Here is a 14058-nt window from a genome sequence, read left to right on the forward strand (position 1 = left end):
CTCTCTCTCACGTCAGAGAATACTAGATGTGAAATCGTCAGGGCAACAAGGTCAGTCTAAAATGATGCAATTGTTTGAATCGAGTGATACGCGGTACAAACATGGCCGTTGTCGCAAACTGTCAACTGTCAATACTTACCTACATTAACGCGGACAAAAATTCGTTTTTTTGCTAGTATATGTGAAACGCTTTGAAAGTAATTAAAACCGTTTCTATGCCAGTGGGCAATTAATTAAGGCGACGTATGCAAAAAAATCGGTTCGTAAGTAGGCAGAAGAATAGAAAATTTTCAAGTGAAAGTCCTTTCGCGATTACGTCAACGACACCATCTAATAGCAAATCTAAATGTGCAGTTTTTTTACCAATCAAAAACTAGGAACAATGTTGCAATTTACAAAAAATACTGCACATGTAAACGTTTGCATTAATGGTAGGATTTTCCAAGGTAGGGATATTGCTCACCTTATTCAGTTTTCTTCATACTTTTAAGTCCTTCAGTTAATCTTACTTTCTGCCTGTTTGCCCAAAACTGTCTTGTCCATACTTGTACCATTATCCGCGATTTTCATCCATTTTTTCGTCTCCACCATACACAAAATTCCCTCTCTTCTCTCACCTCTATCAAATAACATCCACCAAAACGTTTATAATCACAAAAAAAGAGAATTTAAACACTTGGACAAACACTACATATAAACATAAATTTGAGGTTAAGATTACCGGCTTCTAACTGTCTTCTGTCATTTTTCTTCCGTTCGTACTAGGGATGGGCTCGTGCGATGCACATTATTGTATTACACTGGATTAGGTTGGGTTTGATCACAGTGGGTGCATTTTTTTTGACTATTATTTAAACTATCAATTGTTTTATCACATGAATGAACTTTTACAATTGCAAATTGAATTTTTTTAGATCACGTGACTGTTTTATTAAATTTTGACGCATGCATTACTTGGGGCCACGTGACTTTGACAGCTTCAATTCGACATCCCAGACAAGTTCAAACCCGGTGTTTTTCCATCCCTCGTTCGTACAACGTTGCCAGTGTTTGTAATTTACGTTAAAACCTAGTTTGGGGTTGACGTCCGTTATATTTGTTCATTTTTCGCCCAACTTCTACGCTTAATATTGGTAGTGACGTGTGTCTTCCATCCAAGTGACATTTGAATAAAAAACAGTGTTGCCAAACCTCAGTAAAAAGCCAATACAAATGTTTATGAAATTTTCTAAAACTGGAACAAAATAATACACACACTGGAGCTTATCAACTGTTTGGTTAGTTGTCGAGTCAAGTTTACGACCCTTGATCCCTTTTTACTGATCCCATTATCACTGCTAAAGTAAAATGATTTTAATTAGCAATTGAACATTAACTGACTGGTAGCCGGGTACTTCCCATCGACCAAAAAAACAGGTTCAGATCGGTTTTAAGCTTAAAATTCTACCCGCAGTCCGATGGGACTGATCACGTGACAAATACCGACCGACCTTGTCTTGATCTGCGTAACAAACCATATACAGAGGGTGTACAGTGAGTGTAGTTTTCCAAAAGTGTCGATACGATAAAATCATAACTAAAAATAACGTTATCTCATTGATTGTGAAAATCAATGGTTGAAGGTTAGATAATTAAACGATTTCCGTTTTATTATCCTGTCGCTCGGTTGTAATTATTATTAAACTCTTTTTTGGAGTGTTATTGTAGTTTAGCTGAAGCGTCATCCATAAGTGTCCTCCAGCAGCCATTAATTAATCTCCTGGAGGACAAACAAATTTTGATTGTTTTAAGAATTTTTGAGTTATAAGCAAAAGACAGTAAATCCAGTCTAAACTATCATGGCCGTATAAAGGCTGTTTCACCTTATTGGGACATGCTCGAGAACGCGTGTAGGTGGATAACCGTAAAGCTCGTTTTGTCTTCGCGTTTAGTAGAAAATTCTGTGACCCGATTGGCGCCAATTTACGTAATCGTTTCAACTCTCTCTTTTGGGCTGTTAGAGTGTCAACTGTCAGTTGTCAATCAGCCATCAATGACAACCATGTAATGAATTGATTCGGCCTTCTACACAAATAATTTCCTGGGTGACTAATACGAACGAGCTCTGCCCTTGACTGGGCCTACTTTGATATCGACTCGAAATATTTCAAACAGGACGACAACTGCATAAATTGTTTGCCTTCATGAGGTCATCAACTTTTTATCGCGTGACGTCATACGGTGGTGATACCGAAATTGCCCAGAGTCAACCTGACTTCCTTATGGTGGTTATCGTGACACATTTTAGGGAATCATATTTTGGTTATTACACCTCTGAATAAGCAATGGACTTTCCAAAGGTATATCGACTTTGGTTTGGCCACTAGAGGGCGTCAAAAACTCTATAGTTTGACAGACACACTTTTGCCATATTTGTTGATGAGTCAAAATGTTACAGCTTTGACAGGACATTGAATTCAACCTTCAGGCACCTGGATGTGACACACGAGACCCTAATTGCAGTAGTATTTTAACATGACCTGCATAAATCGAGTAAAATTTCCGATAATAACAGAAAGAGAGAGAGATGCAGTACGCAACTAAAGCATTAGAAATTTGAACTAAATATTCTCGACCCTGATTGGTCAGGGCAGAGTGAAAGGCGAGGCCGGTGCATTGTATTGTTCGTTTAATAATAATTTTGTAGATTGACAAGAGTGGAAAGCGTGACCGGTCTAATCGTCCCATAGAGGTATAAAGAAGAACGAAATAATTTCATTTTTATTACGATGCATATAAGGTCGACTCGTTTTTTTGGGGAAGGTTAAACAGGTCCATGGATCACCACTCAAGGTTTATTAATCACGCAATTTTGTTTTAAAAATAAGGTCTATTTTTGCTTATCTCCTATGTCCAGTTTACTGGAATTTTCCAGTAGTGACGTGTGTTTCAGGTAAATTTCAACTTTAACGACCTTAATACAGGATTAAACAAGAAGGGGAATTGAATCATACCCCTATGACAATACAGGGTGACTCATCTTGCGTTGATCAAAATTACACAACACTTCGATTCGGCTAATCATTATCGATTACTCCCAAAAAGTCTGTTTTTAGTAGTAATAATCGTTAATCGACCTTTCTATTGTGTGTGTGTGCTTTACTTTGATAAAAATGATTCATTACCATGATGAGTAAGCATTCTTGACTAATTAGTTTTGTAGGTATGATTAGACAGTATTTAATACAACTCACAATCATTTTAAAGCGTATTTTTGCACACTCTGTATAGTAAACTAGTCAAATAATTGACTTAGTTGCTGTTGAAGACAGTTTAGACTAGATTCGAGAATACTGTAGTAGCAAACTATTCTAAACTCTGAGATTTGTGAATTTTTTAAGCACATTTTGATTGTTTTTTGTGACAGTTCAGTCACGTGGTTCTAGAAGATTATCTAGCTAGACAGCTGTCAAAATAACACACATCCAGACTCAAATACTGCAAGAAGGTTCTTCTATACCGTGATTCGTACAGTTTCTATGTAAATTTCGATTTTAGGTTAGTGTGACAGTTCAGTCACGTGATATTAAAAAACTATTTACCGAGACAGTCACGTGACACCTATCAAAATAGCTAGCTTGAATGTTTTGACAAAAATGCCAGCTCGGAAACTGTCTGGTATTGAAAACCAAGATTGTCACCTGTCAACTGCCAAAAGGCAGTTTTGACTTTTGTGACCCAACTCAAAATAAAACGAATGGTTTACTATAATTTTGTAGTGTTTTTGAGTTTGTTTAATATCTCGGAAACGTGCAGAGATAGAGAGACGCGTTTGGGCTTGTTTTGTAGTGTTTTTTATGTTCTTTGGAATGGCGTTTAAACGAAACTGATTGGAGTTCAATTAAAAGGACTGCGGTGGGTCAAAAGTAGTGCGAGAATGAATCACAAACAATTGGCGGGCCGTGTGTAAAATCCGTCATTTTCCGCGTTCCCGCAAAAAATGGGGCTTTGCCAAATAATCGTCATCCGCGATAAAATCAGACAGAACCAAGTAAAGGTCTTTAAACTTGTCCCGTCGATGGGTATGCGCGCGCTAACTTTAGTAATTTTTCTCTCACTCGCACGCCAACGCCACCTAGTTAGGCAACCGCAACTAATGCGCGCCACAGTGGCGTGGCCACAAAAAAAGGCCGAATTCCATTCGAAAGGATCAAAATAGATCGACTAGACGAGGAATCGTATCCGGCTCGGAAACGACCGGATGTTCGAGGGCCGGAAGTATGAAAATACTTAAAAAAAAACGCAGACAGCCACGTAAAAGAACTTTTTTACCTGCGAAGGTTCTGTTGCTTCGATGCGGACCGATTAATTCGTTTACTGACTGTCATCAATATAAGTTTGTCACGTGACCACACTATATTTTTATTTATTTATATCAACTGTCATTTCAATGTGTCTGCAAATATTGACATTTCCTACCTACCCTTGAATAAAACCACATAAATTTATGTCATATCTGACATTGACAGTGACAGTTTGTGGCCAACAAAACAGTCAATCACAAACTAGCAACAGTAGGCTGTGATTTACGCAAATATGGCCGTTTTAAAAACGTTTTATTACGCCAATCTCTGTGGCGGATATACATAACAAAAGACAATGGGTGAAACCGGTCCCACACCACTGATTTCCGAGAACGTACAAGAAAACCGTGGAGGGCTATTTAGGGTCGAACCCTCTCATCGTCAACGATGACGTCATGGCAAAGATTGCTCGATCCATCTGTCGCCCACGTTGCACGTGCCATTGACTCATCAACCCAGACAAGACTGGACTCGTTTTGTGAGTAATCCTGATGGTGTTTGGCGACGTTTCGAATTGCACGTTTGTTCCAACCAGAAAAATCGTATCAGAGCGTACTTTAGTACTGATGCAATTATATTATCAAATAAAACCTACAACGTCAAGCATCTCTGTCTGTTTACTAGGTTGCCATTTAACTGGTGGCAACCATTTTTTTGAACAACATTGAAATAAACTTGGCAACGTGCACGCTCCTGATACGTATCGTCGCCTTTATTATTCCCAAGCTAAAATCGAAGGTCGTCGGTAATAATACTACTTACTACACGGCAAATATTTACACTGGAATGGGAAATCTGGCGGCGTTGCGCGTGCGCCCAGGTCACTACGATCGTACCGGAGCGCGACCTTCCATGGCCGCCCCGACTCTATAAGATTATCGGTGCGATCCGTTGAATGTTTTGCGACGTATCGAAAACGTTCCCCTGAAGGTATTTAATTCTGGCGGTGATGTCAGATTTATTCGATTTGATTCGACACGGATTTTGCTTTGTAACCTTTTTAGGCCATTTGTATGCACATCTGTCAAATGTCAATCAAAGTTTGACAACCAGTTTTGCCACAGTAATCTAGTTCACACTGAATGTCATAAGTTGGTTATTTTGACAGTTATTAGGGCGTAGTTCAGACTCATACAAACCAAGTTAAAAGCTACACAAATTTCAGGCTCAAGTGAGACTATCAACGTCACTATTGATAACCTAAATAGCAATAATTTGGGCGCCCCCTACAGTACAGTACAACAATCAATGATAAAACTATTTAGGGATGAAACCACCCCCGTATATCCTAATCAATACGGACTCACTGCGTATGTTATAACCTGAATAAAGACAAAAATAGGAAAGAGAGAGGGTAGGGGAATTGTGTGAACAAAGAAACTGACGTCAACCCGCCCGAAAATAGACGGTTGTGACGACATTCTTCAACGGCAAGGGTCAAATCCAGTGAGCGGGGAGGCTGAAAACAATTTTAAGCGATGAGTACCACAAAGTAGGCATGGATGGTTATGTGTCTCAGCGGGTCAACGAAAGGTTATTACAGATCCGTTAGATCTCGAAATGAACGGTTAATGCAAGAACAAATGAAAATAGTTTTACTACAGACTACTCTGTTTTGTTATAAGCGAACAACACCGTGTACATTGCACAGTCTTGAGACGAATAATAAAATTGGCGTGTGCATACGAGCGGTGTAATAATCAGGAATGGCCGGTGTTGGCGAGGTCAGCAAACGTTCGTCTATCTGGTTTTAACAGTTTTTTTCTTATTTGAAAACGGTTCTGCATGGTCACCTTCGCGCCTCGAGTTCCATTGTAGTTTATATACAGGGAGTCAATTATTGAAAAAATATCCTATTCAATCCAGGTGCATTAAGAGTTGAATTCATTGAATTTTGAGAGTAATGACGGAGAGTCAACTGTCATTTACCAATCCAAACTAACGAAAAAAATCCAAAAGTACTGGCCTGTCTGCATTGTTAACAGTTGAGCTCACTCAAGGCAAACTGGTAATAAATGTACAATTTCATTCGGTTACGAATGTTCTGCTACCGACTCTTTATATGCTTTGTTGTGTTGAATTTATAAATATGTGCCCCTTAGCCCAGATGGCGCTACTAATCCGATAATTTTGATGACACTTCATCATTTTATACAACAAAACCAACGTAATTACTAAAATATCAATTGTATTAAATTAAAAAATTGTCACACGTGACAGTAGCGTTGCTTATGTTAAACAGGGTCACATGGCATTGATTTCAACTTTTTTTGGTTTTGACAGCTGCCAACTTTTTCCTGCATAACCTCAAACAAACTGACGTGTTGTTGTTTTGAATTTTTTCCGGTTTTCAAGTTGTTGAAAAATAGTGCATTTTGTAGTGTTTCTAGTGTTGATTAACGTGTTATTCCAACTTACTGTAAGTAATTGCAGTTGTATATAGCAGACACCCTGTAATTTTTCGTTCCTAAAGAGTATTTTACCACGGTTGACCCAATGGGCAATCGCCTTTACATCTTCAGATATTCCATTAAAAGGGGACCGTTAGGTCGCTGCGCAAATCACTGTATATTGTCTGAAATGTACTGTTAAACGGAAGCAACCAGGCTAATTAATAACCGTGTTAGGAGACAGTTTTTTTCTTGTTTCCTTGCAAGCCTGGAATTTCTAAAGGCACCATAAAAATCCCAAAAATACTTTAAGTTAAATTTAGAACAAAACGTGTGAAAGTACTCTCTGCAGGCGGTTCGAAAATAAACCGATCGCAATTCGAGAGCATTGTACACTAAACCAGCGGTGATTTTCATCGGAAAAGTATTTCAGTCCTGTAGGAATGTTTTAATTTTAAAATTGACTTATTAATAAAACTCACTGGATGCGTCATCCAGGCTGTAATCACTGCAAACATTGTATTAAAGCTAAATAGAAGGGAAAAACGTGATGTTCTACCATGTGTGTTAGTCAGGTTGGTGAGGTCAAGAAATTGCTTACGTCAGACTACTTTCCACCCTCATATTTGGTTAAAATAACCCTCATTATTCATTTTGGCTGGTTTAGTTAACAGTTATGTTGTTTTGTTTATTAAAAACTAATAAATTAATAGTTTTGTGACATTTGTCACAATAATTTACATATCAACAACGGCCATATTGGATAATAATAATGACAGATGCAAATAATAGTAGTTGGCCGGCGTATCGATTCGATTGCCATCTGTAGTAAACTGATAGTACTGAGTTGTTCCGAATTACTTTTTATTAATTAAACCGTATAGAGTGGGAATCTGTTTTAGTTTACACTTTTTATTGTATAGATGGCGCATTTACGTTTAATTCATTATGGTTGGGTGTGTTGACATCAAATAAATGTTTCAATAAAGCGTTTATCCGGTATAGTTTGTTAGAGAAAGTAGAATGTATGAAGATTTTCCTTAAAAATCGTCTTTGGGTCTACTTTCCTGTGGTTTGCCTAGTTATATCGATGGAACCGTCAAAAATTCAATATTTGCTTATATTGGCGTGTGTTTTCTTAAACACCGGGATTCCCGGTAAAACGTTTGATTTTCCTGGAAATAAATTAAGCCAGTAAATCCGCCATGTCGTTTTTATCACGGAAAACAGCTCAAAATGTTGTCTTATCCGTCATCAGGGTAATTCACATCATGTATTATTAACAATAACCTTGACGTCACCATCATTGCAACTCTACTTGGCCTTGGACGTCAAATTAATTAGCTGTCCATTGACATATAAAAGTCTATATCGTATCAGTCAAATAAAGCAGTTATTCAGGTTCAAACGAAACTGAAGGGGGTGCTGTGTGCCGCCTCCCTTAACTATTTAGCCTCGATGGGGGAAACGCTATACACCCACACCGAGTGGGCGTTTTCAGTCAATTACCATTGAAGTATAAGTATAAGTGTCTAAACTAGAGGAACAACCAATAAATCCAGTCTAGAAAACTGTTACACAGCAATAATTGTTCAATAGTCACTATCCATTAAGCTATATAAATCCAGTAGGAGATTTACAAGGGTAGTTATAAGAAAGATTTGCACTATTATATCAGATCGTTTTACATGTCGATGGATGGAGGGTGGAAACGGGAACGACGAGGTGTTTAAGGGGGCGCCAATACGGGAGAGTTCAAGGATTGGTGTCAGTTGTTGCGTCATCAATTTGTGTTTTTACATAAATTCTCCACTGGAGGGCGTTATTGCATTTGACACTGTCACCACACAGTGTCACGTGAGCTGTCATTTTTTCTCCAATCTTAAATAAATAATTGATCTCATCCTGATCAAATAATTTTCGGTTGTAATCACAAATAAATCAGGTAATTCCCCACAAAGGGTAAACACCGTATCGTGGAGTGTATTTATGACGCGGTTCGGTACGCTGGCGTTTCATTCATTCAAAAAGCACGACGACACGATGGTGGTCCCGGTACTGGACGCTACAACTCCACAGAAACGACGTTTCGTCGGCAGCAACCTTCATCTGGACTTTGACCTGAACCGGTGCCGTATCGCTGTGATCGGCAACAATTGTTTGCTGAAAGTTGCGGTGAATGCGGGAACAATCGATGTGATCGGTAACAATTGTACCGTGGAAGTGGACAAGTGTCCTGGATCGATACGGTACACTGGAATAAACGGGACCGTTTACTTGGGCGACAGTAACGATGCGAGTAACATCACCTGCGTAGGGACCAAGTGTCGGATAGTGCCACTCAAAGAGAAACAAACCAGCCAGAGTAAACTTCCGGATAGTTATTTGGATACAGTGTTGCAAAATGTACAGTCTGGTGATTTGAAGGATGTTGACAGTGCTTTTATAATTAGTGGCAACGTTAGAACTCTTCAGTACATACGAGGACGCTTTATTTAGTTCCTATTATAATTATTCTTTATATAAAGCTACAAAGTTCCTTACAAGTGTGTTTACACCGGATCTCACTAGCTTTTAGCAAGTAAATGGTTCGAATAATTTTTATAGTGTCATTCATTAATTTATTATTATTATTTCAGTATTCTAAAATTAAATATATTGCAGTTTGAATTGAAATTTCTCTTCCTCATCCAATTCATCCACCAATTGTCAAGAAAGCGGTTAATCGTTCTGAAGTGCAGAAAGATTTTTGGGGTTTTGGTGACTGTAAATAGAAGAAACTGGTGTAAACCTAGTCGAATGGATGCAGACAGTAATTCTGAACATTTTTGTTCTCTTAGAAATTTTTATTTATTTTTTTTGTATAATTGGTTTTGTAAGTTGGTACTATCAATTTGCATATGGAAGGCTCCTCCACCAATTGTCAAGAAAAAGTTTAAATGCTTTATTGCAATACACAATTCTTAAACAGACAAAAAAATAATTTAACAACTCAGTAATCACTTTAACCTATTTCAAAATATTCGACTTTTTTTGAAAATTTGCATCAAAATTTTGAAAATTTTGTATCTTTGCTATTTTTGGGGTTTTGGTGACTGTAAATAACTCGAAACGTGCGTCTTTAACTGCTCTTTCACCACTTGCAAGGCACAGGATGATTAAACATATACAGGGTGTTCAAAAATTCAAAAGAAAACCACCTTAAATCAGATAGTATGGCTTGAAGAGAAGTGACCGCGTCTACACAGCTTTATAGATAAGAAACTGGTGTAAACCTAGTCGAATAGATGCAGACAGTAATTCTGAACATTTTTGTTCTCTTAGAATTCGTTTTTCTTTTTTATATAATCTTTGCATATGGGCTCCTGCACCAATTGTCAAGAAAAAGTTTAAATACTTTATTGCAATTCTTAAATAGACAAAAAAATAATTTAACAACCCCGTAATCACTTAAACAGTTCTTTTAAGAGGTGACAGTGCCTTGCGAATTACTGGCCGGATCCTTGGGTGGCTGACTGGCCGACCGGACACTTTCGACCGGTTTGGGCCTACGAACGCTAGCCCCGTGATCGGCCGGTTGTAAAGTGAACAACGATCCAAACACTATATGCTGCACTAGTGGAAACTTGGACAACACTTCCGCTTTGTACATTTTAATCAAACCGGCGTTGATTTTCGACCAAGTGGGCACGCCACTAATGCTCCACAGCTGGTTGGAGTGTTCGGCAAACGGGCCCGATTTCACCTGATTGATGTATTTGATGCAGCTGAGAAACATGTAATCCTCGGAAAAGTTGTTCACTATGTCTTGTTTCAAAAACATGGACGGTTCGATTCGTGGATGGTCTAGAATATGAGAATATAATATACAGGGTGGCAAATTTTGCTGTAACACTCAACTGATTAATTGTGAACTGCCCCAAATGAACGGCACGAATTGGTAATCGTCCAAGCTCCACACTCCGTGACTACCGGCAGGTTCCATACGGTAGGTTTGTTGCAGTTTTCGCACTAAATTAAGGTAACTGCAATACAAATCGTTAACAGTGGCAACACTGGTAAAACACTTGTCTAACCTGACAAATACTTTACAAGCAGCGGCTGCAAAATCAGTGTCCACTAGGAAACCAATTTTAAATAAACAACACAAAAACATGATGAACGAAATTTCGTGTCCGGTGCCGTAGTCAATTCTGGTGGCATTTCCAAAACCCTCTTCCAAGTACACCATTATTTCTGGTATGGCACGGTAGATGTCGCTGGGCAGGACTTTTTGCAGTTGCTCAATGGCCTCCTTAAATTTTAATGACGTAATTTGACTAGGACACTCAAATAATTCCTAACCTCTTTTAAACGATTATACCAAGTCTTAAAAGCTGAATTGCCAAACCTCTGGGGTTGTTGTATTGGTGGGATTTCGTCCACCCATTGACTTAACGTGTCCAACATAGCAACCAACTTGTTTACGTTGTCTGAAGCCTGTTCACTCCCTTTGGAATTGCTAACACCCTTGATGGCGTCATTTATTGCAAATATAAACCCTAAATACTCCTATAAAAGAGTAACTCAGTGACTGTTGGGGGGTTATGCGGTGTGTAACTTACGAAATAGGCTTCAGACTTGTCCCATTTTTGCATATCGTCCACGGTTTTGACCAGTTTAACGGGGGTCACAAAGGCATGATCCTCGCTCACTTAAAACACACTGAAATAACCGGAGTTTTTTCTGATACTAGTGGTACTTACCTAGAATTAAGGATTTTGAGTTTAAGGGCATGACTGCCATAGTATTGCAGTCAGAAATAGGTAATAATTCTGTCTCAAGTTTGTTTATTATTTGTTGTTTACTACAGTGACAGTTTTGAGGTTATGCATGCACACAAAACCACTAAGCTGTATACAATAAAATGGAAAGGTCATGCAGTGTAAGGCTTCAATGACCTGCCGACTTTGTGACAGCTAAATAAAACAAACACACTAATTTGTAAAAAGACAGTAATATATTAAAACACTAGGATTTAGATAAGGGTACAGTCTCCTTCACCAACCAGGCCTTAGCCTCTTTATAGCCTTGCTTGTCCAGCAATGGCCCAATTACCTCCCTGCACTGCTGATGGTAGCGATTCAACTGGTTAATTTCAGCGTCAGTCAACATGGCAACATCGATCAAATTAATGGATTTTGGTACTAGAGTGACAGTTTCAAAAGTTAAATATCCGCGATTATTGAAATTATAAGGCGGACTGGCTGGTACGATTTGAACGATATCTTCGATTCGAATGCCAAACTTGCCGTCCTCGTAGTAACCAGGCTCGTTGGACACAAACATGTTAGCCTCGAGGCCGGGGTCTTGATTCATCGGACGCCACGATATGCCCATAGGACCTTCGTGGACGTTTAGATAGTGACCGATTCCATGTCCGGTGCCGTGGGCATAATCCAGTCCGACGTCCCACAAAAATTCCCTGGCAAACGAGTCAAGATGGTTGCCCTTAATTTTGGTGGGAAAAATCCTGGAGGCTAGTTTCAACTGTCCTTTCAACACTCTGGTGTAGCACTGTTTTTCGTAGTCGATTGGGGTGCCAAAGTGTACGGTACGCGTCACGTCAGTGGTGCCATCTCTGTACTGCGCCCCCGAATCACACAAGTACAACTGGCTTGTGGTAATTGTGACGTCAGTCTCCTGGCTAGGTTGGTAATGGATGATTGCCCCGTGCGGTCCTACGGAGCTAATGGTGGCAAAACTGTCCCCCATGAAATCCGCTTGGGTTTGTCTAAACTGGTGCAGTTTTTCAGCTCCGGACACTTCGGTGACTGTACCAGAAGCCACGTTTTGTTCCAACCAAGCAAAGTAACAGCACAACGCCACCGCGTCTTTTAAGTGGGCGTTTTTCATTCCACTCACTTCCGTCGAGTTTTTGACAGCTTTCATCAACTCCACCGGAGTGGTGTCAGTCAACAAAAGGTGCTCGTTAGGGATGATGGAAGTGAGGGCGTAACTGGAAAACTCACTAAACCACACAAACCCATTCAGTTCTAAACAAATCTCTTTTAAAGCCTCCTCGATTTTGCTGTACGGTTCAATACGGAACACGTCACCAGTCTCATTTTTCAAATGTTCGGTAACCTCGTCTGTGGCTTGTTGAGGGTCCAGAAACAACGTAAAAGTCGAGTTGACAGAAACGATTACGTAGGAAAAAAACACGGGGTTGTAGTCAATGTCTGAACCGCGCAAATTAAGAAACCAGGCCACCTGATCAAGTGCCGTCAGTACTAAATAATCAGCTTTACGATCTTTCATCGCGGAAACCACCTCGTTCAGTTTGGATTTCACTGTTTTACCGGTGAATTTAACCGGGAGTGGTTTAACAGGGTTTAAAGGACGTTTAGGCCGATCAGCCCAGAGTAACTCGATCAAGTTTTGACTGATCGGAATCAGTTTGTGACCGACCGTTTCCAGTTCTTTACGTAACGGCACAAACTGTTCAGTGGTGATCAGTTTGGGATCCACACCCACTCTGGATCCGGTCGGGAGGGTTTTCACCAACCATTGACCTTTTTTAAAACCAATTAACTTTCAAATGATCACATGACTGTCTATCTCACCTCTTTTTGGAGTAGTTGGATCACCTTCTTTCATCAGCGTCCAGTTCCCATCCATTTGTTCTGTGGCCTGTAAATAGTACCGTCCATCAGTCCACAGACAGGCGTCCTGATTGGTTACCACGGCAGTACCGGCGCTGCCATTGAACCCAGTTATGAAGCCTCGATACTCGTCGCATTTCGCTAAATACTCCCCATTGTGGGCATCGGCTGAGGGTACAATATAGGCCGATAGGGGCTCTTTTTGGCCCTGCATCGCTGCCCGCAGCTGTTTTAGTAGGTTTGTGGTTGATTTGGCTGGCATTCTAGTTGATTCTGATGGGACACAACAGTCCTCTACAATGATTTGCTGTTGTAAATAATATTATCTTATCTTGGCTTTGTTTGAGGTTGTTTGTACAGTTAGGGAGGGCAATTTTCAATAAATATCAGTTACAGTAAAACCACATAATACCTGACTAAATGGTGATATACCAGCCCTACTTAACACTTAAATTAGTTATTTATTGTCCTGGATTTAAGGGCTTACCTTCAAAACTTGTTTTTTTGCTTGCGATTTCACGAGATTTAATCCTTTAATAACTTGTTACAAGTTTTACGATGTATTTAATACAAATAATTAAAAAAATACAAATCACCACATAACCTATCAACAGAAAGGTAAACACACGAAGTTTTAATAGAGAGACCAGTAGCGGATAGTTATCACGTGACTGTACTAGT

General features: G+C 39.4%; 3 protein-coding genes across 6 annotated transcripts; 1 reads left to right on the forward strand and 2 right to left on the reverse strand.

Moving 5' to 3' along the window:
• Positions 1-8659: 8659 nt before the first annotated feature.
• On the forward strand, positions 8660-9403 carry pirk (poor Imd response upon knock-in). The gene has a single exon (XM_081992458.1). It carries the CDS (start codon positions 8723-8725, stop codon positions 9230-9232), a length of 510 nt encoding a protein of 169 aa, XP_081848584.1. The 5' UTR covers positions 8660-8722; the 3' UTR covers positions 9233-9403.
• A 714-nt stretch (positions 9404-10117) lies between these two features.
• Positions 10118-11635, reverse strand: LOC145737660 (serine/threonine-protein phosphatase 2A activator-like). Of its 3 annotated transcripts, XM_081992442.1 has the most exons (6): positions 11479-11635; positions 11338-11426; positions 11078-11284; positions 10810-11027; positions 10634-10758; positions 10118-10579 (listed from the first exon to the last, which is right to left on the reverse strand). In XM_081992442.1, the coding sequence occupies exons 1-6, from the start codon at positions 11516-11518 to the stop codon at positions 10197-10199; spliced, it is 1062 nt and encodes a 353-aa protein (XP_081848568.1). In that variant the 5' UTR covers positions 11519-11635; the 3' UTR covers positions 10118-10196. The 3 variants fall into 3 exon arrangements, with proteins under 3 accessions (XP_081848568.1, XP_081848567.1, XP_081848569.1); XM_081992441.1 differs by having other exon boundaries at positions 10634-11027; XM_081992443.1 differs by having other exon boundaries at positions 10634-11027; positions 11338-11437; positions 11479-11598.
• Positions 11636-11710: 75 nt separating this feature from the next.
• Positions 11711-14025, reverse strand: LOC145737654 (xaa-Pro aminopeptidase 1-like). Of its 2 annotated transcripts, none has more exons than XM_081992426.1 (3): positions 13865-14025; positions 13339-13671; positions 11711-13287 (listed from the first exon to the last, which is right to left on the reverse strand). In XM_081992426.1, the coding sequence occupies exons 2-3, from the start codon at positions 13637-13639 to the stop codon at positions 11744-11746; spliced, it is 1845 nt and encodes a 614-aa protein (XP_081848552.1). In that variant the 5' UTR covers positions 13640-13671; positions 13865-14025; the 3' UTR covers positions 11711-11743. The 2 variants fall into 2 exon arrangements, with proteins under 2 accessions (XP_081848552.1, XP_081848553.1); XM_081992427.1 differs by having other exon boundaries at positions 13339-13684; positions 13865-14010.
• Between the last annotated feature and the right edge of the window lie 33 nt (positions 14026-14058).

The sequence above is a fragment of the Ips typographus genome, linkage group LG14 (assembly GCF_016097725.1).
Source record: "Ips typographus isolate SLU linkage group LG14, UJ_Ityp_2.0, whole genome shotgun sequence".
NCBI lineage: Eukaryota > Metazoa > Arthropoda > Insecta > Coleoptera > Curculionidae > Ips > Ips typographus.

Bases quoted from the DNA above. Each gene is read 5' to 3' on its own strand.
- pirk (XM_081992458.1), top strand. From the start codon at position 8,723: ATGACGCGGTTCGGTACGCTGGCGTTTCATTCATTCAAAAAGCACGAC.
- LOC145737660 (XM_081992441.1), bottom strand. From the start codon at position 11,518: ATGGCAGTCATGCCCTTAAACTCAAAATCCTTAATTCTAG. The intron at 11,285-11,337 runs GTAAGTTACACA...ACTCTTTTATAG, and splicing joins ACAAGTCTGAAGCCTATTTC to GAGTATTTAGGGTTTATATT. The intron at 11,028-11,077 runs GTTAGGAATTAT...TTAAAATTTAAG, and splicing joins GGTATAATCGTTTAAAAGAG to GAGGCCATTGAGCAACTGCA.
- LOC145737654 (XM_081992426.1), bottom strand. From the start codon at position 13,639: ATGCCAGCCAAATCAACCACAAACCTACTAAAACAGCTGCGGGCAGCG. The intron at 13,288-13,338 runs GTGAGATAGACA...GTTTTAAAAAAG, and splicing joins TCCAACTACTCCAAAAAGAG to GTCAATGGTTGGTGAAAACC.